General features: G+C 37.6%; 1 protein-coding gene across 2 annotated transcripts; it reads left to right on the top strand.

Moving 5' to 3' along the window:
* The first annotated feature begins 2,001 nt into the window (after positions 1 to 2,001).
* On the top strand, positions 2,002 to 27,522 carry galnt4 (polypeptide N-acetylgalactosaminyltransferase 4). 2 transcript variants are annotated; one of them, XM_088601715.1, is made up of 11 exons: positions 2,002 to 2,348; positions 11,527 to 11,957; positions 14,617 to 14,786; positions 15,679 to 15,868; positions 18,451 to 18,636; positions 19,273 to 19,390; positions 20,312 to 20,488; positions 21,210 to 21,341; positions 21,444 to 21,554; positions 22,640 to 22,792; positions 23,087 to 27,522. In XM_088601715.1, the coding sequence occupies exons 2-11, from the start codon at positions 11,578 to 11,580 to the stop codon at positions 23,213 to 23,215; spliced, it is 1,746 nt and encodes a 581-aa protein (XP_088457841.1). In that variant the 5' UTR covers positions 2,002 to 2,348; positions 11,527 to 11,577; the 3' UTR covers positions 23,216 to 27,522. The 2 variants fall into 2 exon arrangements, with proteins under 2 accessions (XP_088457841.1, XP_088457842.1); XM_088601716.1 differs by lacking the exon at positions 2,002 to 2,348 and adding an exon at positions 10,004 to 10,497.
* Positions 27,523 to 27,631: the final 109 nt, after the last annotated feature.

Genomic DNA, 27,631 nt, shown 5'->3' on the forward strand with positions numbered 1-27,631 from the left:
ATGATGGGAGCCTAGTCTTAGGATTTTCAAGATTTGTTAACTTTTAAATAGTTTAGAAGGAGAGGCCAAAATTAGTTTTGCTAATTGAGTGATGCATGGTAGAAAAAGTTTTTAGTGTACTTCATGAGATCTGAGGCGATACAGTCACTGGGTTATTTGCTCCCTATAATTCAGCTGCAGACAACAGCTGAATGACAGGTGTTTGGGGAGTTTGTGTCAGGGCTGCCTGATGTGCACCAGATTGAAGAAGAGAGACTCCAGAGGAATGAGAGAAGTGGATGCTTTGATCAGAGATCACTTTGTGGATGGCCTGCAACATCTCCTGCCTGTGTTAATGTACTTTGAAACCTTTCTTTTTCTTTTGAGATGGTGAACTGAGGAGCCCTGCTATTGTCAGAAGCATACAGAGAATCTGGGGTGTTCTGTGCACTGGCACCATATCTAAACCAACTCAGTCTCTACCTCTCGCAGCACCTGAGAGCTTGCAACAGTGGAACATTAAGCAGAGCGACCGAATCTGGAGTAGTCCTAGAAGACTGAAGAATAGCACTGGACTGGAAAATAGCGAAAGTGAATTGGCCTGATCCATTGCAAGATACAGTATGTTAGACCTAGCCTCAGGAAAACATCATAAAGAATAATGTTTTCTTTTGGAGATAGTAAAAGTATTAAAGATCCTATTTCATACAGAGTGACATAACCAATGCCTATTTCCATGACTGTAATTTGGATAAATGGCATAGAGATCGTGAGATTAACAGCAACAGGTAAAAGTGTATCTCAATACAGACAACACAGCAGTTCATTTCAGTGAGGTTTTGCTAAAACTAAAAACATGATTACTCTTAATAAATAAAACTGAATGAAGCCTTAAAATGGCTCCACCTCACTATGGCAGAATAAAAAATAATGACACAAAACAACAGAAAACTGTCGCCGGAAAGCATGTTTCCTGTAGGCATGTCAGGGTCAATGAATTCTGTGTCAGCTTCCCATTTGTCCCTTTTGACTCCAGTGTGCAAATCTGACACATGAAATGTGAAGTATCAGCTTTCATTGGAGACCTTTTAAGTTGAAGGTGGGCATAAGTGTGGCTTGACCAGAGCCATCCTGAGAAAATTCAGGTAAAGAAAACTGTGGCTGGCAGTCTATTAATGACAGCTACTGGTGGAAATTTGGTGAGTAAGAGCCCAGTGACTGACAATGACATTTAACACAGATAACACACTGCTGTTCCTTGACAGCATTGCTCAATTGCATTTTTTGTAACGTTAAAAGCGTTGAGAGAATTCATTTCAGCTGGATGCTTCTAAGTTCTGAGTGTTTAACTGCAAGCCATCTTGTTTTTCCTGTTAAGAGTCATCCTCCCAAATCATTTTGATCAAAATGCTTTTGTGCTTTCACTGGATTCTCAGATGTAGCCCAAAAAAGACGGTCATTATCACACACAGACATTTAAGCTATTAGATTTGGGAAACTGCAACGCTTGCCTCTAGAAAAAATATCGTTAAAAATCCATTACATTCATATTACATAGGAACATTTTCAATGATCCCAAAGACAAACCACGTTACTGACTGAATAATGTTGAGTGCACTAGGAATAAAATCTGTTTAAAAGCATCACAGAAGAAACAGGTTTTGAATTTGAAGGATTTTTCGAAAATATAATAGGTTGCTAAAACAAGTTATTAAAATAATTTTGCACTCGCTACTGTATATAGCATCGTTTGTTTCTTATTTTTAGTTTTTGTTTCCAAAACAAACAAAAAAAACTTTTATTTTGTAATATCACTTTTAAGCGATAGAAGTTTGAACAGATTTTAAGACAGAACCTAGGAGTTATTTTCCCTTCCAGTGATATTTTAATGTTCCAGTGTCGTTTGCAATATTGTAACAACTCTTTCAGTTCTAGAAACGTAATGTGACATTTAATGTGACAAGTCACCGGTTATTAGAAACCAGTTTCTCCCCTATCCCACAATGCTCTAGTGACGTCGTGCAAAATAGATTGAAGCTGTGGCTAAACTCAAAAACTTCCTGGAGACTGGGAGGCGTAGAGAGTGAAAAAAAAAATCCCCGACACAGACGCATAAAGTGACATTCATCAAAACAAAACTGAAATATCACCAATAATGGACAACTAGAAGTCCTTCGTTTAAGTAGACACGGAACAGGACACGGAAGTGTCGGTACAACTGATGAGATCAAAGCGACCCAAACTGTTTGGTTAAGTATAAAGAAACAACGTGGAGGAGGATGTGGTTGTGCTGACAGTCCGGAGTTCGTATTGGCAGAAATCTCGGTGACCAGTCACTCTCTCTATTGGATCAGGAATGTAGTGACCAGGTAAGGCGACACCAGCACGAACTGTCCGTTTGTTAATAGGAAAAGCAGCCAGTTTCGAAAGTATGGATACTTTTAATAGTGGGTTATTTCAGCCAGTGTAACCTACAGCTTGGTTCTCTCTTCTCTCTCAATCGGCGTTGAAATTGTTTCATAAGGAGTTGAGTATAGCTACTAGTTTTGATTATTTTCACGTATCGGCGAGACGGTTGCCTAAACACTTTGAAATTGACTTAGCAGAAACGATACATTGCATAGTACAAAATATTGACTCATAATTTTGATTTTGGTTAGCATCAGTGAAACCTGCTAGTTTTCTTCAAGCTTTATTGTCAGTACTCCTGTTAATATAAATTACCGCTTGCAGTAAAGTTTCTGAATTTTTCTTCCCGTATTGCTTTTCTGCGTTATGTGGGTCATCTTTAAATATCGGTCCTAAAGCTCGGTACATCAGCTCACTGCTGCAGATATGTTTTAATCGTTTCAGTTTAATAACTCGCTTAATCGCTTGTCCTAACGCACAGTCCTGTCGGGTGCTCTTTGTGGATGTGCCGTCCAAGTTCCGAATCGTTAACTTCAATCGTTCAGTCACAGCGTGTGCAGCAAGGATTGATTTTAATCAGGACCGTCATCATTAAAAGTAACCGTCGCTTCCAGAATGTTGCCTGCGCTGCCTCTTTTCCCCAGGAAGCAGTCATTTACTGTACGTTGTCTGCTGTGGTCAAAAAAGCAAATATTCGTCATTCTCTGTTCTCGGAGATGGATATGTTCTTTTTCCGTCCATTGTTATTAGATGATAAATTATAAAAAGCCGGCTAGCATTATAGACAGAGTTTTATCCTTTCCTAGGGGTCTAATATATATATAAAATTTAATTTATATAATGCAGAATATAAAAAAACCTTTTCATACTGTATATATACTACTATTAACTAGTATATTCTAAACTTAGGCCATGGGCTTCTCATGTTTTAGCTGTAGGTCTGTAAAATATATTATTTCTTTCTAATCTCCTAGTTTCACTCAGAGCTTTTCTGTCCCTACTGGCCCTAAGCAGTAGCCACTGAACTCTGGACCACTAAGTTCAACCTGCTTCTCAGGAATCAGGGGGGAGGGATAGTTGTAATCGCTCCCAGACAACTTTCCCTCTTAAAGTTGAACCTCTGTAAGTGCTAATGACTGTTGTTTCCTCTGGTTCTCCAGCCTTGACCAGCAAGGTCAGCAATCCTCTGCTTCTTGAAAGCAGGTGTTGTCAGCCAGAGCCACACTTTAATGTACTTTGGGCAGTGAAGGTACAATTCCCTGTCTTTTAGGATCGTCAAACAACAGATAACTGCTAAAGACACCCAAATTCACATTCACTGTGCCTGTTGGGACCTGTTCTCAGAACATTAGCTTGAACTAAAAAGAAAACTTGTTCTTACATTGTCATTAAACACATAATGACTTTTGTGCAGCAGCTTCTCATAATGATGTGGCGCGGTGGAATAATAGCTGTTCAATGAAATGTTTCTAGAATTGCTGTTGCCATTTATGCTGATGTTGTTGAAGTGTTGACCAGGGCCACCTCATTTGAGAATGAAGCTTCAGTGAAGGGTGTTTAAGACCAATAACAGGACGCTATATGCAAAGGGCTGTGGGAGTTTGCAGATATATTGCCCAGCCATATTGATCCATTGCTTTCTTCAAACAATGGCTGGATGAGGTCCTTGGATTGGTTAGTAGTTGCAATCAGACAAGCTTTATGGGCGGAATAACCCCCTTTTATTAATAAATGTTTCTATGGTTTTGTGGTGTTAATACATTCCCAGTACCCCTTAAAATATAGGGTTTTTTTAAATAGCCTTAAAAAACACAGAAGGGTGGAGGCACTGTTATTGTATTGGGTGATATTTTTTAGAAGTTTTATCGAAGAAAAAATACTATTACAGAAGTAATTATCTCATCCTCTAAGCTTCACTTAGAAAGTGCCCAAGGGAAATCACAGGGGTCCAGTATGAACTTGTTTTTCACGCCTGATTCTGTTTCCAAAGGAAGCACACATTCAGTGTAGTAAAAATAAAATAGGTAATAGCACATTCCGTGTGATCCTATTGTAAATAATGATTTATGGGATTTTCGGGAGTACGTTAAAGAGGGTTATCAATTAGCTTGGAATGTTGAATCTGATAATGTGAAATTGGGCACGATTCAATTTATAGATTTATGATAAAGCCACCTGTTAGTCATTTTATTTTTTTCAGTTAAAAAAAATTGCTAAATTTTTTCCCGATTGATTGGGCCTCATATGTTTTCTCCATGTGTTGATTGTGATTTATTATTTACATACTTTCTTTTGATTGAAACATGCAGGGGTTTACTTGGCTGTATTCTGTGAAAGGAATGTCACTCTCCATTCATGTTGGCTCAAAATCACACTTGCACACTGTGAGATCCCACCAGCCCTTAATGGAGAATTTCAGGCTCACAGGAACCTTCACATCTGCCTTACTGCATATAGTGGAATTTAGTGTAAAAGGCATATTCTCCATTCCTCAGTCACCACGGTGCCTGACACCCCAACAACCAAAACACCCTCTGGGGTTTGTAACCGATAACCAAAACCCAGTCTCTTTTGGGGAAGAGAAAATTCACCCTGACTCTCTCTCTGTCTAACCTAACAGTAACTATAACTACTGATAACCTCTAACAGGTTGAATCCTTAATTGATATCATGCTAGTTCTGTTTAGCCATTAGTAGTAGCACTGTAAACCTATTTGGCTGATCCTGTTTGGCCAGGGACACTAACCAGAACCAATGAGTTTTCCTTTGACACAGCAGCAACCGAGTCTGCTACTACTTTCCACAAGTCTTGTTGGTTGTCAACATGGATGCCATCAGAGCATTACACCTCTATATTAACTAAAGGGCAAGACAGGAACCTCTTGCCTTCAGAGCTAACCCAGCGGAGATATCTGTCCTTGTTTTTTCTTTTCCAGTCTTACGTTTCCATACTGCAGCCAATCCGCTTCTTGGAGAATGTTCTCCAGGTGGTGCCTAAACCTTACCCTGTCTAAAGCTCTGCAACCGAGAGACAGATCTTAATGAACTATCAAAGATATTAAATCAAAGACTGATGTAAACTGTGCATTTTCATGACAGGTGTTAATTCAAGTGTTCTCTCCTTGTGTGTGATCTTTCCTTTGTGATCTTCTTTCTTTTACTCACACCCTGTATAAAAAATCTGCTAATGCTTGCATGTGCAAATGTGTGCACTTAACCCACATTGCCCTGATCTCTCTGACAATCTTAACACAACCAATATAATCCTTATATAGTTCTATAGATACCTGAACCACATTCCTCCACAATGAAAGCTGCTCTGTATCCTGTAGATACAGGTTACCTTTAAAATTTACTTTTATTATTATTTTATTCTACTTTTTTGGAAAATGTTGTCAGTACCCCTGTTTTAATGTTTGCTGTGCTAATAATCAACGCTTTTGTTTCCAGCATGCAGTCTATAGAATGCTTTCAAAGTAATATAATGCAGATTTCAAAGGAAATGTTTCCTTTGATAACACATTGCATGTGGTAATTAAAATCTCTTATCTGATGCTCAGTCTAGCAAGGCAATGAGGGTAGTATATGCTCAGGGTGTTTGGTTAGGATGTCTGTATTCTCTGAAAGATGAAGTATCAGATCAGAGTGGCACAAAGTGTGCATGTCTGCTGTGGATCTCTTCTCCTGCAACACCACAGTCAGCTCCGTGGACTACCCTTTCTGCCCACAGGTAGATGTGTTTTAAAATTGGCATAAAATGCCCTGTGAAGAGGTACCCCTAGAATACGATTTGAGTCTCATTTTAGTCGCAGTTGAATTTTTCTTCCTCTGCCCTTAAAACTCGCAAATGTTTCAAACCTATAGTTTATGCATGGATTTCAGGGACATCGATGCAATGTTTTTTTTTTTTTGGCATGGATATGTTTTTGGCACTGGCACAATGTCGGATGCATTCCTCTCCAGTCCATCCCCACGTGGATCAGATAACAGGCGGCATCATTGTCTGAAGTGATAATGAGGTGACAGTGACAGATTGAAGGAAACGGTGACAGATAAAAAGGAGTGTAAAAGCACTGTACTCTTTAACACTGCAAGGTTACTGGCACTGCAGCAAGCGACAGGGGTCACTGTTTTGTGACAAACCCGACTGAATTCAAACCCATCTAGCACTGGCAGTGCTTGGTCAATTGCATGTACCAGCTTGGGAAAACCAACTTGCAGCTGGCTAGTAAACCAGGCATCTGAAAGAACATGAAGCTGGTATTTCCCGGATAAGTATCTTGGAGTCCCTTTACTCAAGATTTTGTTAAATGACGAACAGTGAGCTCATCATTCTTATTTAGCTGCACTGGAACTGGGTAAATGCTGCACTATAGCACATCTGAGCCTTGCTTTCATTTTTTTAACAATCGGATTAAAAACATAAATTTGAATGATAGGACATCAGGTGGTTTTATCCTGTGGATTCGTTTTTTTTAATAAAAAATATTGAATCAAAGGAATAATGTAATACAGTATGTGCTGTACATTAAATAGATTTGGTGATTAACAGTGCTCTACCAAGTTAAATGTACTGTGTGTGATACAGCAAGATTACCATTGAAGGACTGCCAGATAGATTCTAACATTCATAATTCTTTGTTCACTGAATACTGTAGTTACTGTAAATAAACATTAAGAGTGCACTTAGGGGGAGTTTTAAAGTAGAGTGGCTTATTTTCAAAGTCAATAAAATATTGCAGATTAATGAAGGATGTTATTTAGGCATATTCTTATTTGAGTCAGTAAGAGAATACGTTTTTTAAACATTACAGGTAATCTTATGTCGCAGTTGGTACTTAATCGCTAGTGTGAGAAAACTGTCAGAACCCATCTGTGTATCAGTCACATACTGTAAGAACAGGAAATTCTCTCCCAGTGTAAATTTAGGTTAATTCCTTGCTTCTGTTGTACACTGTCCCACCTTTACTTCATGTTAATATCACACGCACCTTTTGAAGGCATGCATCACTGAATTTTGCTATATCCGAGCAAAGGCTTCCTCTGGCTTTAAGCTAGACTAAGAAAAGTCTTGAGCTTGGTTCCTGCTTTTGTGTTTACTTTGCCATGTATTTATGTAACTTTACTTACAGTACTGCATACAAAAGAGAATATTTATTGTAGGTATTATATCAGACCCATACAAAACTAAGTTATAAATAATGTTTTCTCTGGATTTCATAATATAAAATGGAAGCAATCTGCAAAATGAAAAGGTGAATCTGTGAACAGCAGTTCTACTTCTTGTCTTCTGTCCAGGGAATCACAGTTGTGTAGTCAGCCTCATGTGTTATACTGAATTGATGGTAGTCACTAGAATATTTATTCTTAGCCTTTCTTACTTCCTATCCCATCTCCATTTTAGTTGGTTGTTAAGAATTAATCTGGACAAGCACTGACACAAATTTCAATGGCTGAAAAGGTCTGTTACCAGGTTATTTATGTTAATGGTTAATTTTACATGTGTGTGTAAAATTAAAAACATACAAATTTGAGAATACTTGTGCTTTATTAATAGTAAGACCTCTACTGTATTGCTTTGGGTTAATAACAATATGGAATAAGCTATATCTAATGACTAGCATCTTAAGAGCAAGAAGGAAAATACCTGAAAGCTGTTTTCTATTAAATGGGTATATACAATTTTAAAACATCTCCTCATTACCTCAGTTCTAGAGGTAACCAGATGAAATTCCAGGATCAGAACTGATCCTGAAAGTGGAGTCCTTGGAAAACGTCTTTAATTTGAAAGTTTTTCAAACATGGACTAAGCGAATGGCTAAATTTTATGGTGATGTTTTTTTTTTTCTCAGAGCAAATGTGCCTGCCTTTGGGTTTTTTTAAGTATGGCAGATGTAGTTCAGGCACTGAAACCAGTTTTGCCTACTTTAGACTCTGCAGAACTAGAGAAATAAAATGTAAGATGATGGTTTGCAGCTGTAATATTTCAAGGCTGTCTTGTGAAGTATTTTGCCAGCTGTCTCTGCACTGTGCGTAGTATTGTCCCTTAGGCATCTGTGGTATCTGCTTCAGTGGTGTTCATCTTGAAATACACGTATAATAACAACGTCAGAGTGTTAAATGTCATTTGGCACTGAAAGCTTCCACATTAAATGTTCTCACTATTGGCCATTTAACCAGCCCCTAGCAAAAATAGTCATTCATCCTGGCTGTGGTCTCACATCAATAGACTGCTGTTCTGTAATGTTGTTTTCTAGAATCTCTTTGAATGAGCAGTGCTAATTGGATGACATACTGTATGGTGACAATACAAAGTGCACTGTAAGAGCCATCATTTACTGGCTTCTACTGTTACATATGTAGATCACAGCTTTATATGAATAGAAAAAACCCCATCATCTTCAGATTCCAGTTTGACCCAGGAGCATTCCCTGGGCTATCATATTCAGAATGGAACGTGCTAATGAAGTCTAATAAAAAGACTTTTTGTTTGCAGGCTTTCTGCCTGTAATATCAGGATTCAGAGTCTGGCGACCAACCAGAAACTTGAAAGATTACACCTTGAAAGCTGAAATGAGTTTTCTAGTGGTGTCTGCTATTACAGGGCAAATGTTGCAGCATTGTGCAGCTGAAAAATATGTGAAGCAATAAAACTGAGATGGTGAAGGATGAAAACTAATTAGATTTTCAGGTGATAGTGCAAACATTATCAGCTGTCGGGTAAAAAAAACAATTTCAAGTCATTTTTTTTCATGTTGTACCTCATCCTACTATACTTAGTACCACCATCCACGGTCTCCTCTGTGTATTGTAATTATGTTTTATTTTGTGTATTCTTTTTGTTTATTGTTGTTGTCATTCTGTAAAGCCCTTTGAGAAGCCACCTTTAAAGGTGCTATATAAAATAAAGTTTTTTATTATTTTCATTGTGTTAATCTGGAAGGGGTTTGTTCAGTAAGTTCAAATATTGCAGGAAGACATGGTCTAAATGGATTAATGGATAAATACCGAAATAAATGCAATGTAAGAGAGTGCTCTACAGACTGCATAAAAGAGCCCATGATTAAGAAATCCATAAAATGTACACCAAACTCCAGTTACAATTGGGGAATAAACTGTAGTAATAACGAAAGAAGAAAGAAAATTGCAGCAGTGACAAAAAATAATTACAAATATTTTTTATACTGTAACAGTAAAAAAATGATAAAAGCTAGAGTAAATATTATGTAAAATAGTATGGGATAAATATAAGTAAATGAAAAAAGGAGTAGTAGTAGCACTATTTTAATATTTCACACAGTTATTTGTTTACAAAAGACGTGAACAGTATGCCCCAGGTTACAAAAGGAGCTCCATCAGGATTGAGTAATTTTAACATAACTCATGATGAGGTATTTCAGGGACTAGGATGGCTTAATGGTAATAAACCACTAGAGCCCGATTCTGTTCTCACAGTTGAATGAGGGATTTGTACTTGATAATGTCAGCTGTCAATAAAGATTAGAACAGCACACAGTCCAGGACCAATCTGTCCTACTGCTTCTCCTATTTAAAGTACAGAAATAATACACCCGAACTGTAAGAGTACTTACAAACTAATGCCATTATAAGACACAGTCAACATGGATTTACAAAAGGGAGGTCTTGTTTCTCTTAGCAAGCCTGTTTTGTTATACAAGGATGGTGGATAACATATCGCCTGTACTCAGGATTCCTGTCGGCTTTTGATAAAAGGTTAGGTCAGTGGTAATGCACAATGTACAAGAACTAAAAACTGATTAATGAATAGGAAAGTGAGCCATTTTAAAGGGTATAAACTCTAATTGTGCTTAAATTAGTGGTGTACTGCAGGGATCAATTTTAGGCCTGTTGCTCTTATTATCATAATTTTATATGACATAATGGAATAGATCATCAGGATAGCAAACAAATTAAATCTGGAGATAATGCCAAAATCAGGGGTGAATGGAATTTAACATTGACAAGTACAAAGTGATTCACACAGGATGTAGGAACATACACTAGCCTACGACTTGAGTGATTCTAAGCTACAGGAAGCTATACACGAAAGAGAAGTGGACGTGTAGGTTTCTTTCTGTCCCTGACAAGGTAAGACAAATTGAATTGTTAGAAAAAATACACCAAAACATGTTCTAATTAGACCTTGTTTAAAACGTATTCATCTTTGTTTTCACTACCACAGATGGGATATTGTATCATTACAAAAAGATCACAGTAGTAAAACAAGGATAAAGGATTCACTGTTGAAAACTAAAAGGGATTTCTTATAGCTCATAAAATTGGGTTGATGCCCAATTTCTAGGCTCATTCAACAACTGAAAATAAAAGAAGTAAAACATTCAAAATTTTAGATTCACTAAGATCCTAAAGGACAAACAAGCAAAAAGAGACAAGTGACTTCCTCTTGTTTGTAAACTTTTGAACGTTCTTATGTTCAGTGAGATTAAAGTCAATGAACTGTATCACATTGAGACAGAACAAATGATTTTTGTGATTGTGAGACAGATTTCAGTTTTTGGATAAAATAATTTGTCCCATAGAATAATTTATAATTGTACAGTTTTATTATGCACAACATATTTTTATACAGTGTTAAATAAAATATAGAAATTTAATATATATATGTAACTTGCATTACTCTATTATTTGAGTGTGAATACATGGTGTCTTTTGTATTGTGGGTCATAAAACACTTTAAAAGAACGACAAAAGTGACTAAAAATAACATTCTTAAAGAATTCCAGAAGGTTTCTAGAACAGTGCTTTTATATTTCAGTATACTCATTGAAATCAATAAATCTGATTTTATCGTTACGGCTTTCATAAATGACAGATCTGTGTAGTAAACCCAGACGTGAGTGCTCTGACCCAGCAGCAGTAACTCAGGACAGCCGGAAAGAGAAAGCTTTGTGGGTGTTTTATAATTCTTTTGGTGTGGAAATTTTAAATATAAGGTATTGTGTTTGAGTGTAAATGGAAAGCCAATTCTGTAGGTCAAATTACAAAAGAAAAACATCAACATGAAGCTGGAAGGAGTGGGGTGTGGTGTCACCATAGCGCGTTTTCAGTCCTTCTGTATTTTTGAGGTGGGTGAGTTTGTGGTTTGCTGTGCTTCAGAATCCCCGGCCTGGGCTGTGTCCGTTGTCGCTGAGTGACTCTGCAGAGGCCATGAGAGTGCGCTGGTCGCGGAAGGTGGCCCTGCTGGCGAAGACCTCCCTCTTCCTCTCCGTCATGTGGGTGGCCTACCTCCTCCTGGAGCGTTCGGCCTCCTCCTTCCAGGGCTCTGGGGCGGAGGGTGCCGGGAGGAATCTGCTGGAGAGGCACTTCTCCAGCCAGGGGGAGAGCAGGGAGCAGCTCACTCAGCCCGTCTACAAGAAGCCCCCTCCCGACCCCAATGCCCCAGGGGAGTGGGGCAAAGCCGCTCACCTGGAGCTGAGCCCTGAGGAGAAGAAGCAGGAAGAGGACAGCATTGAGAGATACGCCATCAACATCTATGTGAGTGACAAGATCTCACTGCACCGCCACATCATGGACAACAGGATGTATGAGTGAGTAACTCCAGTCTCCACTGTGTGACACTTACTGTCTTAAGACATACTAATGCTATGCTAAGAAAAGTTGTTCATGTTGTCTGAGTCTTCTGGCCACATCTGTCCCAGCTCCTGGCTGACTGGAGAATGTCAAATTAAGGTCATTTCTGTGAGAAGTAGTTCATCCACAATGTGCAGTTGTATCCATTGTGATAATCGTACTTTGCTCATTTTGAAGTCTGTGCTTTTGAATCTGATTGAAGTACAGATCTCTGCTCAGTAAATGCTGCAGAGAAATTTATTCCAGACATTTTTTTTCACCACTTACACAGAACCACAAGAATAAATAGGTGTCACTAAACATGACAGGCAATATCATTGTTTGAAATGAGAATGATTGCAGTGATGGTTGGTTTTTGGGAAGATTGGCTGAAACTAGAGAAATAAACATTTACTGTAAACAGTGATGTCTTCTTGCTAGTTATATGGTTTTCTCAGATTTCTGTAGTTGGCATTTGTATGAAACGTAACCTTTTTACCTGTAATGAAATAATAAATAAAAAAAAACTATTTTTGTGTCTCTTCTAATTAAAATCCATCCATTTTCTAACTGCTTCGTCCATCAAGGTCACAGGTGAGCTGGAACCTACATGTATATCAGCAAAACAAGGGGTCACAAGTGGAAACTAATACCACCCTGGTATACCTGGCACACCCTGGGATGCCATGCCACTCCATTGCAGGGCAGACACACACATATTAACAGCAGGGCCAGATTTCCCAGACATTAATTAACCTACCAATATGGTACGTCTTTAGACTGTTGGACGAAACCAGAGCATCTGCAGGAAAACCAACGTGAACACAGAGAGAACATACAAACTCCAGGCAGATAGCAGCCCAGGTCCAGAGTTGAACCCAGAGACCCAGAGCAGCAAGGCAGCAATCCTAATCACACTGTGTCACCCATAGGAAAGTCATACTAAAGCAAAAAGAAGGTTAATTTATGCCTGGGTATTTTCTACTGGAGTGCATGTGCAGTGAAGCACCTGCTTCAGTTAAACCCAGTGTTCTACAGCTGATACAGTATCTCATTTAGCCCACGGTTTGAATCCTGCATGATTCTCCGGTGTGGTTTCAGCTGGAATGGACATGTTTCAGCAAAAAGGAGGGGAACCCCTTTTAGGCATCTGGCATCTACAAAGCGAGGGACTGTGAAATTGTATTTTACATGCCAGATCCGTCTCAGCTGTGTTTGAGGAACTCTTTCAGTTTTATTTTCCTGGAAAGCCTATCTGAGCTAGCATTTTTTCTGCATAAGCAAACAGAGCAGTTGAGAAGACAACAAAGCCTACATATTCTAATGAGGCACAGAAGATAAGGAAATAATTGAGTGAGCTTGATGACAGAGAAGAAGCTATCAAGCGACGTGATGATCCAAATTGATTTATTTTTGTTTTAAATTAGGAATTAGGATAACATCTTCAGAGCTGCGTCAGTACGCTGGCCGGTGAGACAGAAAATGGGCGGTTATTATCTTGTGTACTTAGGATCATACGATGTTCTGTGTACTTAGGTTTCAGTAGGTTGAAACAAACACTTTATGTACTTTTGGTAAACCTGGATATTCTTTTGAAAAAAAGGATTTTAAGCTATAAGTCTTCAAAGTTCTTTTTTACATTAGAACCTCCGAGTCCCGTCTAGACGTTTTGCCACTCATTTCTGTTTTGGAAGAGGGTGTGTCTTTTGTTCCCTAAGAGCTTTTGAAACTGGTTCTTGAATGTTATGTTATGAATGCCAGTTAGGCAGGTATGACTTAAAACTGCCCGGAGATTTCAGCGTAGTTATTAACTTAAATGTTACAGATTAACAATTCTTCTCCGCTTCAGAATATTTCGCCTGAATTTATTTAGTTTAAATTCTTAATTGAAAGTCTTGTACATACTGTATGCGTTTTATTTAATTATAGAAGGTGTGCATTCAAATAGGTTCCTCTGTTTTACGAGTTCTTATCTACACATTTTATACAGTATTTTACTGCGTAGTGCACCCTTCATATATACAAGTCATTGGCACTGTTTTGTTCTCAGAGCAGAAATACAGTTTTAAAAATAGTGGTTCAGGTGGGTAGCTGCGTCAGCATGCGTAGGCTGCAAAGGAACAAGTAATAGGTTTATTCCATGCTAAAAAAAAGAAGAAAGAGAACACAACGTTTCGGCCGTGGAGCCTTCTTCAGGTGTGAGAGAGACAGGGCAGTAGGCAAAGGTAAAGTCCAGTTTTAAAAATGTAATGTTATAATAATGTATAATAAAAAAAGAAGGTCTTAGAACTGGATGGAACAAATGCTGCATATTTTCTGTATATTCTTATACATTACTAAGGAATATGTGCACCTTGTTTTCTCTCAATATGATTAAACATCCGTATTAGCGTGGGTTTCCTCTGGATCCAGTTTCCTCCTACAATCCAAAATCAAACTGGCAGGTTAATCGGCTTCTGGGAAAATTGGCCCTAAGTGGTGTCCCCTCCATGGTGTATCCTGCCTTGCGCCCTTTGCTTGTCGGGATAGATTGTGGCTTCCCCACAACCCTGTATTGAAAGAACCAGTTAGAAAACGGATGGAAGGGTGACTCAACTTTCTAAGATTTTGAAGTTGAGAAATCTTCTGTATGTACAGGTGTAGAGCAAAAATCTTTGAGTATCGGAAGCTGCCCACAACATCGGTGATCATAGCGTTCTACAACGAGGCCTGGTCCACACTGCTGAGAACCATTCACAGCGTACTGGAAACCACCCCTGCCATCCTGCTGAAGGAGATCATACTGGTGGACGACTTCAGTGACCGAGGTGGGTGTTCAGACAGCAGATATGAGAAATGATGTCATCTTGGCATCCTTGTTTAATTAATGCTTGTTTTTAAAGGGGGTATGCAGAAAAGTCTCTATTTTTTTAATGTTAAAGCTTTGAAAATACGTAAGATAATAAGTGAGATAATGCAAATGTTTGTTACTCTGTATTTTGATCATTTGTTTTGTAAATTTTAATTGCACGTTGGGAAACGTTATTATAGTTTAGGGTTACAATACTTAAGATAGTATTCCATGTAGAATGGCTTCTTTGTGCTTTATTAGCAAAAAGTGATATATTTGACCCTCAAGTCTATTTTGCGAAAAGCAAATAAAAAAAATGGCTTGTACTGTTAATGACGGTAAGGACACAGATGTTTCTTCTGTGCTCCTGTGAACCTCACTTACAGTAAAATCCATGGATTTTAAAATGATTAAATTTTGGGTTATCAGAGTTGATTAGAGTATACAACAGTCTTTTGTCAAGTTTCTCCATTGAGGTCATCTTTCTTTGACATTGATTTTTTTTTGTAGTCCCAGTGATAATGGATAAGAAACATTCATTTTATATTACGTGGTTTCTTACGCTTTATATGACACTGAAAATTACTACAACAGCATAGCCAGAAAACAGTGCCCTCCATTATGGCGTCTTCATTTGTACTCTCAATAAGCTACACTTCAGCGACTAGAACAAATAACTTTAGAAATCGAAGAAAGATATCAAAATTTGAAAAGACCAGTGTTCAGAGTATTATGAAAGAAACTGCTATAATCCTCTAGGATTCAAGGGGTGAGCTGCAGGTAGGTACTGTATGTGATACATCCCTGAAAGATTATGAAAATTCAAAGCAGACCAAGGAGAAAGATAGATGAGTGCTTCCCAATTGCAGTCTATCTGAAGTCCCAGCTGGAAGAGTACATCAGCAATCTGGAGAGGGTTCGGCTCATCAGGACCAATAAACGGGAGGGGCTTGTGCGTGCGAGGCTCATCGGCGCCACCTATGCCACGGGAGATGTACTCACCTTCCTGGACTGTCACTGCGAGTGCATTCCTGGCTGGATTGAGCCGCTCCTGGAGAGGTAAATTGGGAAGGGTATTCTTGGATGTCGTGAATGTCTTCAGTGATTTCAGACATTGGGTTCCTCGCACTAGATTCCCGTCATAAAGTGTTCTCCTGTGACTTATAGGCTTTGGTTAACATCTTCCTATTATAATGTTACAAATGGAAATCGTGTTTATTGATAATATCAATGTAATGTGTTTCTCTGTGAAGCTTGCAGTCAGAGTGTTGAGACTCTTAGTTTCTCTATGTTAACATCTCCAAAAGGGTTGTAAGATCCAGGCCATTCTGAAGAAAGTATAAAAGTGATTGACTGTCCTCAGATGGGAGTTTGGTGTGAGCAAGGATATTATATACCAGTTCTAGAAAGGAATTATCGAGGCATTTTAAGTTTTACGTCAAAGTGTGGTTGAAAATGCATCATAAAGTGGTAAATAATCTGGAGAGAGTTAGATATCTTAGGCTGTAATTAACCATCTCTTGCCACATCGTGTACTTAATGGACCAAAAATGCTATTTGTTTTAGCAAATGTGGAAGACACTATAGAGCTATCAAAGCAAAGAACAAGAACTCTTGTCTTCTGGAACGGTTTTATCTTATAGCTGTACAGTTTCATGTAATTCTGTTTGTACAGTATGAATTTATTTTATACTATAATAGTGCAATGCAGTGTTTGTGTCAGAATGTTTTATTTTAATCAAAGGTCAAATTGACATAGCTTAGTATTTATGTAGGAGTGTAACTTTATCTACCTCTACACCTGCCTACACCTCTGAGTCGTCCGTTATTGCTCTTAGCCAAAGTACTGTGCTCTGATCACATCATAAAAATGGAGTCATACTGCCCTTTGGCCTATAGAACTAATGTGTACATAAACTTACACATTCTCCTACGGTCAATATTTGCAGTTCTGCCCTGATTCACACATTTCTTCAAGGGCTACAGCATGACATTTTCACAGGATCCACCTTTTTTTTCCCAGTGAAAACACTGGGCAGCTCGATGTTTTAAAATCTTCAGGGTTTCTGCATGCCAGCACAACTTTGAAAAGCTGATAGAGGAGACTGCCAGCTGCTGTGAATCAATAGGATTATGCAGAAATTAAGAGAGACCTGCATGATGTCAGACAGTCAGCAGTCACATGCCCTGCTTATATTGATATTGTACATCTCTTGAGACATGTATTCGGCTTGATTGATTTAACCAGCTGACCTAGAAACCAGAAACCAGTTAAGATTGGTAATAGTTCAATTTTCTTCACGCTGATCTAACTCGGAAGAGATCAGATATTTGAAATATTTACAGAGGAGATCTTCCAAAGAGATTTTGAAAAAGACAAAAGTGAGTGAAACTGAACACCGATCAACCTTCCGTCTCCCCAGTTAAAGTGATGATAGACATGATACAGACGAGCTTGTTGCTGGGTCTGTTACTCACAGTTATAAAGATTTTTGCAATCTGTGATGTGGATAGATAATGACATTTATGTCGTACACAGAGGAAAGTATCACTACAGAAATAGCATACATTTCTGGAAACAGCGCATTCGAAACTGAACAGAAATTCTGAGTATATGAAAAGCTTACTTATGAAAGTAAAAACATCTTATAAGGAATGTAATAATATGTATAAAAAATGAACATGAGATATTTAATTGTCTGGCTTCTTAGAACTGAAGAAAGATACAAGATGTGAAGAAGGGGTTAACTGATTCCTTTCTGCATGAGGACTGGACGTCTAAGCAACAGGCTAGAGTTTTGGCAGGAAAGGGGGATAACTGATAAGGATTCCAGATGCCAGCTAGGAAACCCCCCAGGGACGGAAAACTAACACTGACCATTTGGCCAAAGTCTGTAAACTGTCCGAACACCGTGACCTCCCCCTCTTTACCATAATAATGAGCTATGTCAGAAGGGGCAGAAAAGGGCTATATAAACTGAAAGTTTTGTACCGGCACTTTGAACAATACTTCGGTTTTGTTGTTCCTTGCGGGAACAAGACTTTGGTTTTATTGTTCCTTGCATGCAATAAAACTCATCTCTTTAACTTCATCTCGGGATCTAGAACTTATTTTTCTGTTACAACACCAGTGTCCCAGGGACTTTTGGGGATGCTGTGCCAAAATAGCCTGCAATAATAAGAACTATTAATAACAATGATGATTAATAATAACATGGCTCTGTGGCTAAGGATCTGCGCCTGTGGCTGGAAGGTTGCCGGTTCAAATCCCACAGCCGGCTGAGGAATCCTACTCCGTTGGGCCCCTGAGCAAGGCCCTTAACCCCAACTGCTCAAGGGGCGCTGTACAATGGCTGACCCTGCGCTCTGACCCCCAGACTTCTCTCCCTGTCTGTGTCTCATGGAGAGCAAGCTGGGGTATATGAAAAGATGAATTCCTAATGCAAGAAATTGTATATGGCTAATAAAGTGATCTTATCTTATAGTACTCTTCAGAAGTCTACTTGTATTAAGTATAATGTGCACGATTGAAAGAAAATCACGTTTTGCTCCTTTTACTATTTTACTATTATAAGTTGTCCAGTTGTCTCATATCGTCTGGAACTTAAACCATAAAACAGTCTTATATCTCTTTCTTACAGAATTGGAGAAAACGAGACCGCTATTGTGTGCCCTGTAATAGACACCATTGACTGGAATACGTTTGAGTTTTACATGCAGACAGATGAGCCCATGATTGGTGGCTTTGACTGGAGGCTGACCTTTCAGTGGCACTCTGTACCTGAAGAGGATCGCAGCAAACGGAAATCTAGAATCGACCCAATCAGGTTAGAAAAATGTGCACCGTCCTTTCCGCATCTGCAGGTACAGTGTATGCTTAGAAGAGAAGCGACGTTGGGTTCATAATTTGATACCGTGCAGACGGTTGAAAAGTGTTGTAAAACAACTATTTTCAGGCCACCAAGCGGAGTGTTGAAAGGTCATGATACTGTGCGTTTAGAAGTCTTTCTCTTGGGCTCACCTCTAGCTTCTCAGTTTTCATCGAAATGCGTCCGTATTAAGCTTCACCAAATCACCGAGCTCTCAACGTTGAATCGATTTAAAATACGTTATGTGCCATGTTTGAAAAGTGTACCAAAGATGTAAATCTAACAAGAAACAGCGCAGTATTGAGTAAGAAATTGTATTAAAAGTCGCGTGTGTTCACTTCGGTGTAGTTTTTCAAAACTTGTGAGGAAAAGGTGGGCCTATTTTGAAGTGAAGTCAGATCTTCTGAAACCCTCCACATCTTTATGAAATAGATTGCGTTTTTTAAATACCCATCTTCTACAAAGGTTTAGTGCAGCTTATATTATTATTATTATTATTATTATTATTATTATTATTATTATTGCTTAACTAAAAGAGATCAATGTATTTGTCCAATCTGCTGCACTTATTACATTGTATCCTGTATTTGGCAGGTCACCAACAATGGCAGGAGGCTTATTTGCTGTGAGCAAGGCTTACTTTGAATATCTTGGCACTTATGATATGGGCATGGAGGTCTGGGGAGGAGAGAATCTGGAGCTGTCTTTTAGGGTAAGTCTCTCCTGGGAGCTTTGTGTCAGCTGCGATTGACTGGCCGTCTTGGCTCATGCTGATGTTTTCATTTTGCGTTTTCACTGAAGAAAGCTGGTGAAGTAAAGGAATGAAGTTGTAATAAAAACATTACACAGAAACCCAATTAAGGAGGAGGTTAAATCCTCCATTAAGTGATGACTTCAGTATCTCCAGCCCCACATTGTAATAGTGTTTTTTTTTAAGTGAGAATGTCAGTTAAATCAACAAGTAATTAGGCTTTTTTTTAAGAAAAAGAGAAAGCAGATCAAGTGAAATAATGATTTATGTATGAAGAAATCAAATCCTTTTTGGAGACTTTAAACTTCCATTCATTTTTTATGTTGTGTGGATAGGTTTACCACCGAGAAATAGTGATAAGAATCAAAATGGTTCGACTTCCTTTTGAAGATTTTTTTTTTATAATAAAGCAACAATGCTATAGAGTTTCAAAGGTAAAAACTGTCTTTGCCCTCAGTTTGAAAAGGTTAAATAGCCAACTGAAAGGAAATTTCTCCATGCTATGTCTAGTAATATAATCGGCAAAAATGTGAGACCTTTCTGCAAACATTTTCAATAGTCTTCTTTTTGGTGAAAGGCAGCTGTGGATGAAAATACAGTACAGAGAAATGTCGACTTATCTAGTTTATCTTTATGTAGGTGTATGCCAGCCTGAGCTTTTTTAGCTTGCTTTAAAAGTTATTTTTGGTTAGGAAATTTGGTTAGATAGTCTTATTTCTGTATCAGGGGGAACATTAAAAAAATAAGTTTTATAAAATGTCATGATAAAGTAATTGCAATACAAGGGCTGTGAAACGAGGAGGTAGGTATTATCTAATGTTACTGCTGATGTTGCTTTCTTGTTCTTTTTCATCATTGTCAAAATTTGTCTCTCTCTGTCAGGTTTGGCAGTGTGGAGGATCACTGGAGATCCACCCTTGTTCTCATGTAGGCCATGTCTTTCCAAAGAAAGCACCTTATGCCCGACCCAACTTCCTCCAGAACACCGTACGAGCAGCTGAGGTTTGGATGGACACGTACAAACAACACTTTTACAACAGAAACCCTCCCGCTCGAAAGGTATGTAAATTCAGGAAACTTTTAATAGGAAATGGCCGCCACTTAAAGGAACAAGCAGACGTCAACTTCTTGGGTTTGATAACCGTACTGTAATTTAGACTTAATTGAATACAAGGTTTGACTTATTAATTTTCCTAGTTGATATATACAGCATTATCTTTTGAATATTAGAACTCGGCTCTAGGGAACATTATTGCTGAGGCTCAGCTGTACACAGAAAAGAAGCAGGATGTAACGGGGCAAGAGGCACTTCTTTTGAAAACAGGAGACACTTCCTTATCCCAAGGAGTTGTGGGAGTATGGAACATGCTATTCTGGCATCTTTAAAGTCAAAGTATCTTTCAGGACACTTATAATTAACTTTCAGAGTTCAGAGTGAATTTGTGAAACTATCAGTCCTCTCATAAATACATTATTCATGGTAAAGATGTTTTTTTTGTCTTGGACATTAATTAACAACCTGAATGGTTGTCTTTTTTGCATCAATGTATGGTATGCACATGTTTTGAGGTTCAGAAGAGAAATATTGCAAAGCTATAACATTTGTTAGGGTCCCAGTCTGAGTAAAAGCATTAAGACATACAGTAACTGTGATACATGAAAGGCTATACTCGGTACCAGGCTACTTTTGGTCTTTGTAACATCTTATAACACTTTCTGTCATCTGTACCATATTTTGCTAACAGTTACTAATTGACTGCATTTTCTTCCATCCTTCTAGGAAAAATATGGTGATATTTCTGAAAGGAAACTCCTTAGGGAGAGACTGAAGTGCAATAGTTTTGACTGGTATCTGAAAAATGTTTATCCAGATCTTCACGTTCCAGAGGATAGGCCTGGCTGGCATGGAGCAGTAAGTCATGCCCGTACTGTTCACAAACTTCCCTTTTTCCTTCTCATTTGCCTTTCTGTAACTGTGTGATCAGGAGATGTTCAACACTGTGCTTCTCTTTAGGTCCGTAGCTCTGGGATTCACTCAGAGTGCTTGGATTACAATGCCCCAGAGCATAACCCTACAGGGGCGCACTTATCTTTGTTTGGTTGCCATGGACAGGGGGGAAACCAGGTAACTTGTTTTTTTGCATAACTGTGGTCTCACACAGATTCAGTTGTTGTTTATCAATTGAGTTGCACTGACTGATTGTATCTGAATGATCTGCTATAACTGGTGTGCAGGATAGTAAATTGTTTTTAGAATGAATGATTCAGATCACCAGCAGCCAAAAAGGAAATTAAAGCAAGCATATACTGTAGATATCTTAAAAACTAAAAGGGGCCATTGATGTTTGTAAGAAAAAAGAGAATAGTTTTTGTAGTTCAAAGGTGTTTTTTAGTTAAAAAGTATGCACTGTAGTTTACTTTTATCGACATGAAATTGAAGCATTTGTTGAACTTGGCAGAGGGTCTGACCTGTATTTCACAGATGCACTTGAAGTAAACTCCAGTAATTAAACGGAAAGTTTAAGTCACAGTGTATTAGCCCTGAGACTGCTTACTCATGGACTTGATGCATCAAGTGTCACTAAAAATGCATAAGGTGTCAGTGAAAATGAGTAAGTGGACACTACACCATCTAAGGTTACTGAACAAGAACCCTAGATCTCTCCTTATAAAATGTGCTGCCAATTAAGAGACACCTGAGAACTTGACAGGAATGAAAACACTGCATCAGTTAGATTCTAGAAGAGAAACGTGCAGACCTACAATTTTCCATCTTCTATTGTTATGGAGTAGATTATTATTATAATTGTAATAATTATATCATTAAAAGAATTCTTGTAAGGATTTTTCTACTGGATGTTAAAATTCCATTAAAAAAAAAAGTCGTTATAAAATGTTATGAAGAAAAGAAGAAATAGCTACAATGCAAGGATATACAGTACCACAGGATCACTTGAAAAGAACATTAGAACTTGAAATGAGATGTTTGCACGGATCATTCGAACAATATTAGCACTAATAGTACACACATGTAAAATCAGGAATATACAGTATTATTGCACACAATTAAAGTGTTTTACTTGCTCATGTTTTCACATAATAATATTAGGAATAGGATTCTAACATGCGGCTTATAAAACTGATACATGATTAGTTTTTGTAAAGAGTACAGTACCCTTCAATTTTACAAAACTGATTTTCTTTTTCTAGTACTTTGAATATACTTCAAAGAAGGAAATCCGATTTAACTCTGTAACAGAGATATGTGCAGAGGTACCAGAGGGGCAAGACTATATCGGAATGAGATATTGTCCACGAGATGGAACACCGGTGCCTAAGAGCATTATCTGGGAGTTCAGAGAAGTAAGTGAACTTCAGAAGCTAAACTAAGATGCCTGAAGCCCATGTGCATAATCACATGTACTGTACAGCTGTAATTGATTTCCACTATGCATTTGTTTACTCATATTTATCACTTACTTAATTCAGAGAAATTAAATCATATCATTTTTTGTTCTGAATGATTTAGCTTGGTTTTAGAAACAAGTACTCACGTCCAGCGTTTTTTCTCCGTCGAGCTGCTGTCAAATCGCAAAGAACAAAGTAATTCCCTGTTGGAGCCGGCAACAAATGATTTGTTTTCCTTTTTCTCCACAGGATGGAACAGTCTATCACCCGCACTCCAATACGTGTATTACCTCCTACCGCAATGCAGAGGGACGAACAAGCGTGCAAATGAGAAATTGCAACCCTGCTGACAAAAATCAGATATGGAAGTTTGAGTAAAAGGGATTGAAGACGAGACCAGCACCCAAGTGCAATTATCATGGTGGACTGTCACTGAGACTTTTCAAAGGAGGAAGCCAGAAAGATAATCTGCATTCACTAAAAAAAAGACAACTATCATGCCTTTAAGACATTTTCCTCAACTGAGAATGACATCTGCATTCACCTTAGTGCCTGTGCTAGTTAAACAGAATATAGTGCGGAGTGTGTTTTTCAAAGATTTACAGGTAAGATTGAAGGTTTAGACAGTCCACCACCATCACTAACACAGCAGGACTGGAGTTAGAAGATAACTACTGCCCAGCCAGTGGAAATGCTGATGTGAAAGAAAAGAAAATATATAAAGAAGATTGCACTAATATGTCAGGAATTGGAGATGTAGATATCACGGTGCTTCGTTGTAGCTGTTTTTTTTATTCCAGAAAGGCAGAATTAATTTTATTATGCACCCTTAATGGAAAAAAATGCCACAGTTTGTTAAAAAAATAATTTGTTCAGGGATTAAATACAGTAAATATGTAGGTGCTTTGTGATTTCCTCTTTCCAGTACATACAGTACACTTGAAAACTAAATGCCATAAAGAAAGGTTAATTTAGGAGTTTGAGATTTGACCAGTACAAGGTGGTACTTGGACTTTTTCACCTTGAAACTGCTGTATTCATCCTTTTGTGAAGTTGGTTTGAATCCAGAGGTGAACTGATATGACTTAATCCTGTAATCCTCCTAATTTAAAAGGTCATGTGAAAGACATTGCATTGCAAATATCTCTCATACCACCAATATGTCTTACGTGCTGAAGATGTGGCATTTTCAGAAATGAAGTACAATGTTTTAAGGTTGCTTTCATTAAACAAACTTGTGGTAAGCCTGAACACAGTAAGCTATGAATAGCCTAGTAAAACCAGCCTTTTTAATACTGTTATTCTGCATAGTACAGGGTTTTTCTGCATTAACACATAGTTGCCAAAAGTATTCCTCATACTACCAAAGTGCCATTAAGTCAGAGCTATTTTTCTGTTGCTATATATGCATTTAAAAAGCTAGGAAGTGTTACATAGTTCTAAAGATTTTAACAATAACATTCTGTTCAGAATGTGTGACCAGAAAGTGTGTACAGGAATTGCCTTAAAAAATCTAAATTAAAATTTCAATATTATGCGCAGAATAAAAAATTAGGCAACAGAAAAATTGTAGAAACAGTTTTTGGGTACACATTTGATTATAGTAAAAATCACCTTACAGTTATGTAATGCGTTTCAAATTCCTTTATATTCTTATTTGCATAAAGTTGCTAAGCTTCAGAGTTTTGGTTTGTAGACTACAATCTGATTCTTTCTTGTGTATATACAGTTTTTTTTCTTCACCTTTTCATCAAAGTACATATCAAGGTAAGATATATACTGTATACTGTATATACGTTTGTGTGTACAGGATATTGGACATTTTTTTTAAATTACATAAATAAACTACTAAGAAAATCTGAAAATAAAGAAAAATAGAAATACTACAGTAAAAAAACAATTATAATGTTTTTTTTTAAAGAGAAAAAGGCATCAGCTTGTGGTTAATTTCAGCATAACAATGTCAACTAGACAATACAAATGAAAACTTAAAAGCAGTTAAGCTTTTGCTCTGCGTGTTTTCAGTTGCTATGGGTTGACTTTTTTCAGCATGGTTGGTTTTTGTACAAGGCATTCTAGATGTGTAATATATGGTTCATACTGTACTTCAGAACTAGAAATGAAAACTTTGCATTACCTTGGACTCCATACATATCTTGCCACAGACCATAGCCCCAATATTATTAGTACTGTACTGCAATCAATACAATACGTATCTAAGTATAATCTACTGTATAAAACCATACAGTAGAACATTAAAGAAACAATTATATTACAGTGATTTAGGAATTAATTCTGCATTTTGATTGTCTTGATGGTGCTTGCCTCAATCGCATTGTGAAATTATGAAAAGCCAACATAAAAAAAAAACTAAAGAGGATCAATCTGCAAATGTTGGTGATTATTTTACTAATTCTGCAGATTCCTGTTGAGCCTTCAAGGTTATAGAAGAATAGCGTATTTAATTTAAATAATATACACATTACATTGGTTCATTAATTTTAAGGGCTTCTACACACAGCTACAATCAATAGTATTCATTTGAGTATTCTAGTACTGTGTTAGTGTTTTTTAGATGAAGTGATAGAGTTGTTTACTGCACACTGAAGCAGAAACTCATTTCTTTCTCAGTCATTGCTGAGCCTGGCATACATTCTCAACTACTCTGCTGGCAAGCTGCAGTTGAAGCTTGTAGTTGCGCTTGTTTGATCTGAAAAGTCTGAAGCTCTTCCTTGTTGTCATGGGTGATGCCTGCATTAGTCTGTGATCGCAAATGATTTCCAATGTGTGTGAAATTAGTTAAAGCCAGGTAGATCAGTTGAGAACATTCACATTTTTAATGGCCTGTTTATTCACATTAATGGCCTGGAGACCCATTTATATAGAGCACGGAATTTACTGAAGCAATTTAAGTGACACGCCTTGTTCAAGTGTAAAACTGCAGCATCCCATCTATGATTTGAGCTCATGATGCTGTAGTCCAGGTCCACAACCTTAATCTCTGAAGAAAGTCTCAAAACCTCTAAATGAAAGGTTCAAGCCATTCACTGTAAACTGTAGTATATTCTCATGTACCTCTTAAGGACGTTTATTATTATATCATTAAAATACAAAATATACGATCATTTTTCATCATGTAACTTCAAAAACCTGGCTTATGGTAGTATAAAGCATCTTAAGCTCTTGTGAAAATGGTTAATAAATCTTATTATTTATGATGTGAGAGGCAATTTTAAAACTTGGTTCAGACAAACTGTTTATGAGGCTTATGGGTAACCAATCCTCTGTAATTAGGTGATATACTAAGTGCAAAATCATTGCACTCTGTATGACCTGCTGATTCCAAAATCAATCTCTGTTAATGGCGTTTTCCAAGGTTGTGGTTTTCTTTTTATCTTGTTAATTTGTCCTTGCTAATATTCTGACTGTTTTAAGCCATATTTCTAAAATGAGTAAATATACATGCTTCTGGTTAAGGGTGGCAAGGTGGCGCAAACGTTGAAATTCAGAGAAATTAGCTTAGAAAGGCCCTGGGTTCAATTCCTGGGGTGTTATCTGCGTGGAGTTTGTATGTTCTCCCTGTGTTTGTGTGAGTTTCATCCATTAGTTCAAAAACATGCTTGTGGATGAATTGGCTTCTGGTAAAATTGGCCCTGCGTGTGAGCGTGTGGGTGTCTGTTTGCCCTAAGATGGACTGGCATCCTGTCCAGGGTGTATCCTGCCTTGTGCCCACTGCTTCCTGAGATAGTGTCTGGCTTCCCTGTGACCTTGAATTGGAAGGCTGAATTAGATGGATGGATTTTGCTGATAACAACACGTCAATACTCTTATGAGTAACATATTTAGTTTGTCATAATGGTTAGACTTAACTATGTCTAAGCTCTATTTTACTGTTAGTTGGCAAGAGAAAGCCTCAACACTGAAGGAATGAGGTTATACTGCACTATATATGCATATACATTATCTGTACACTATGCCTGTACTTATTGCAATTGAGATCTAATTTCATAAGCTGATTTATGTCCTGTTTGCAGAGTTTCTCCATAAAAAGCCGACTAGGTTCTGAATTTCAAGAAGTGAAAAAAAAAAACAGAAAAAGAGAATATGTTGTTTTTACAAACTGCTGTTCCTTTTTGTGTAAACACGAAACAACTGGTGTTGCTTTGCCTTTACCCTGGCAGCTATTACAAGTAGTTACAATACCTGAAAAGTGCTTTTCTGGACTGTATCCAAGTCTTTTTCCTCAAGGGTGATTGTTGATAAAGGACCAGGATTATCCTTCTCCTTATATACAATGTTGTGAGGGTTTGAAAAAAAAAATATTTACCATCTGAAAACATTTTAAAATACAAAATAATTTCTAATCAAATGCACAATACTGTTTAAAATGTAGGGGGTATACTGGGAGAATAGTGTCATTTGTAAGTGACTTTAAATTATATTCTTAATACAGCAGATTCTTGTTTGGATTTTTCTTTAAGTAATGGTGGAAAGGGATTTGAAGGGGTTGTACAAAAAAGAGATTGTGCATGTTTAAACTACTGATTAAGAACAAATTATTTTTGTTAAATTGTTTTGAATCTATAATTAAAATGCCTTTTAACTTATAGTGGCATTACTGTATCCAGACTTGGGCTTTTTAACACATTGACAATTAAAGTTTTGTTTATTTAAAAGAATAACAAGTGTTCTACTTTGTTCTTCAATGCAATAATACTGCAGTGGTTTATTAAAAACCTTTAACATTTAATATTAAAGTATGTAATATGATGCAAGATGTACTAACAGGAATAG

The sequence above is a fragment of the Lepisosteus platostomus genome, chromosome 12 (genome assembly GCF_059453375.1).
Source record: "Lepisosteus platostomus isolate fLepPlt1 chromosome 12, fLepPlt1.hap1, whole genome shotgun sequence".
NCBI lineage: Eukaryota > Metazoa > Chordata > Actinopteri > Semionotiformes > Lepisosteidae > Lepisosteus > Lepisosteus platostomus.

What these genes read in the sequence shown, in the direction of transcription:
- galnt4 (XM_088601715.1), top strand. Translation starts at nt 11,578, where the DNA reads ATGAGAGTGCGCTGGTCGCGGAAGGTGGCCCTGCTGGCGAAGACCTCC. An exon ending in ATTGAGCCGCTCCTGGAGAG is followed by an intron (nt 15,869 to 18,450) that starts GTAAATTGGGAA and finishes TCTTTCTTACAG; the next exon opens with AATTGGAGAAAACGAGACCG. An exon ending in ATGGACAGGGGGGAAACCAG is followed by an intron (nt 21,555 to 22,639) that starts GTAACTTGTTTT and finishes TTCTTTTTCTAG; the next exon opens with TACTTTGAATATACTTCAAA.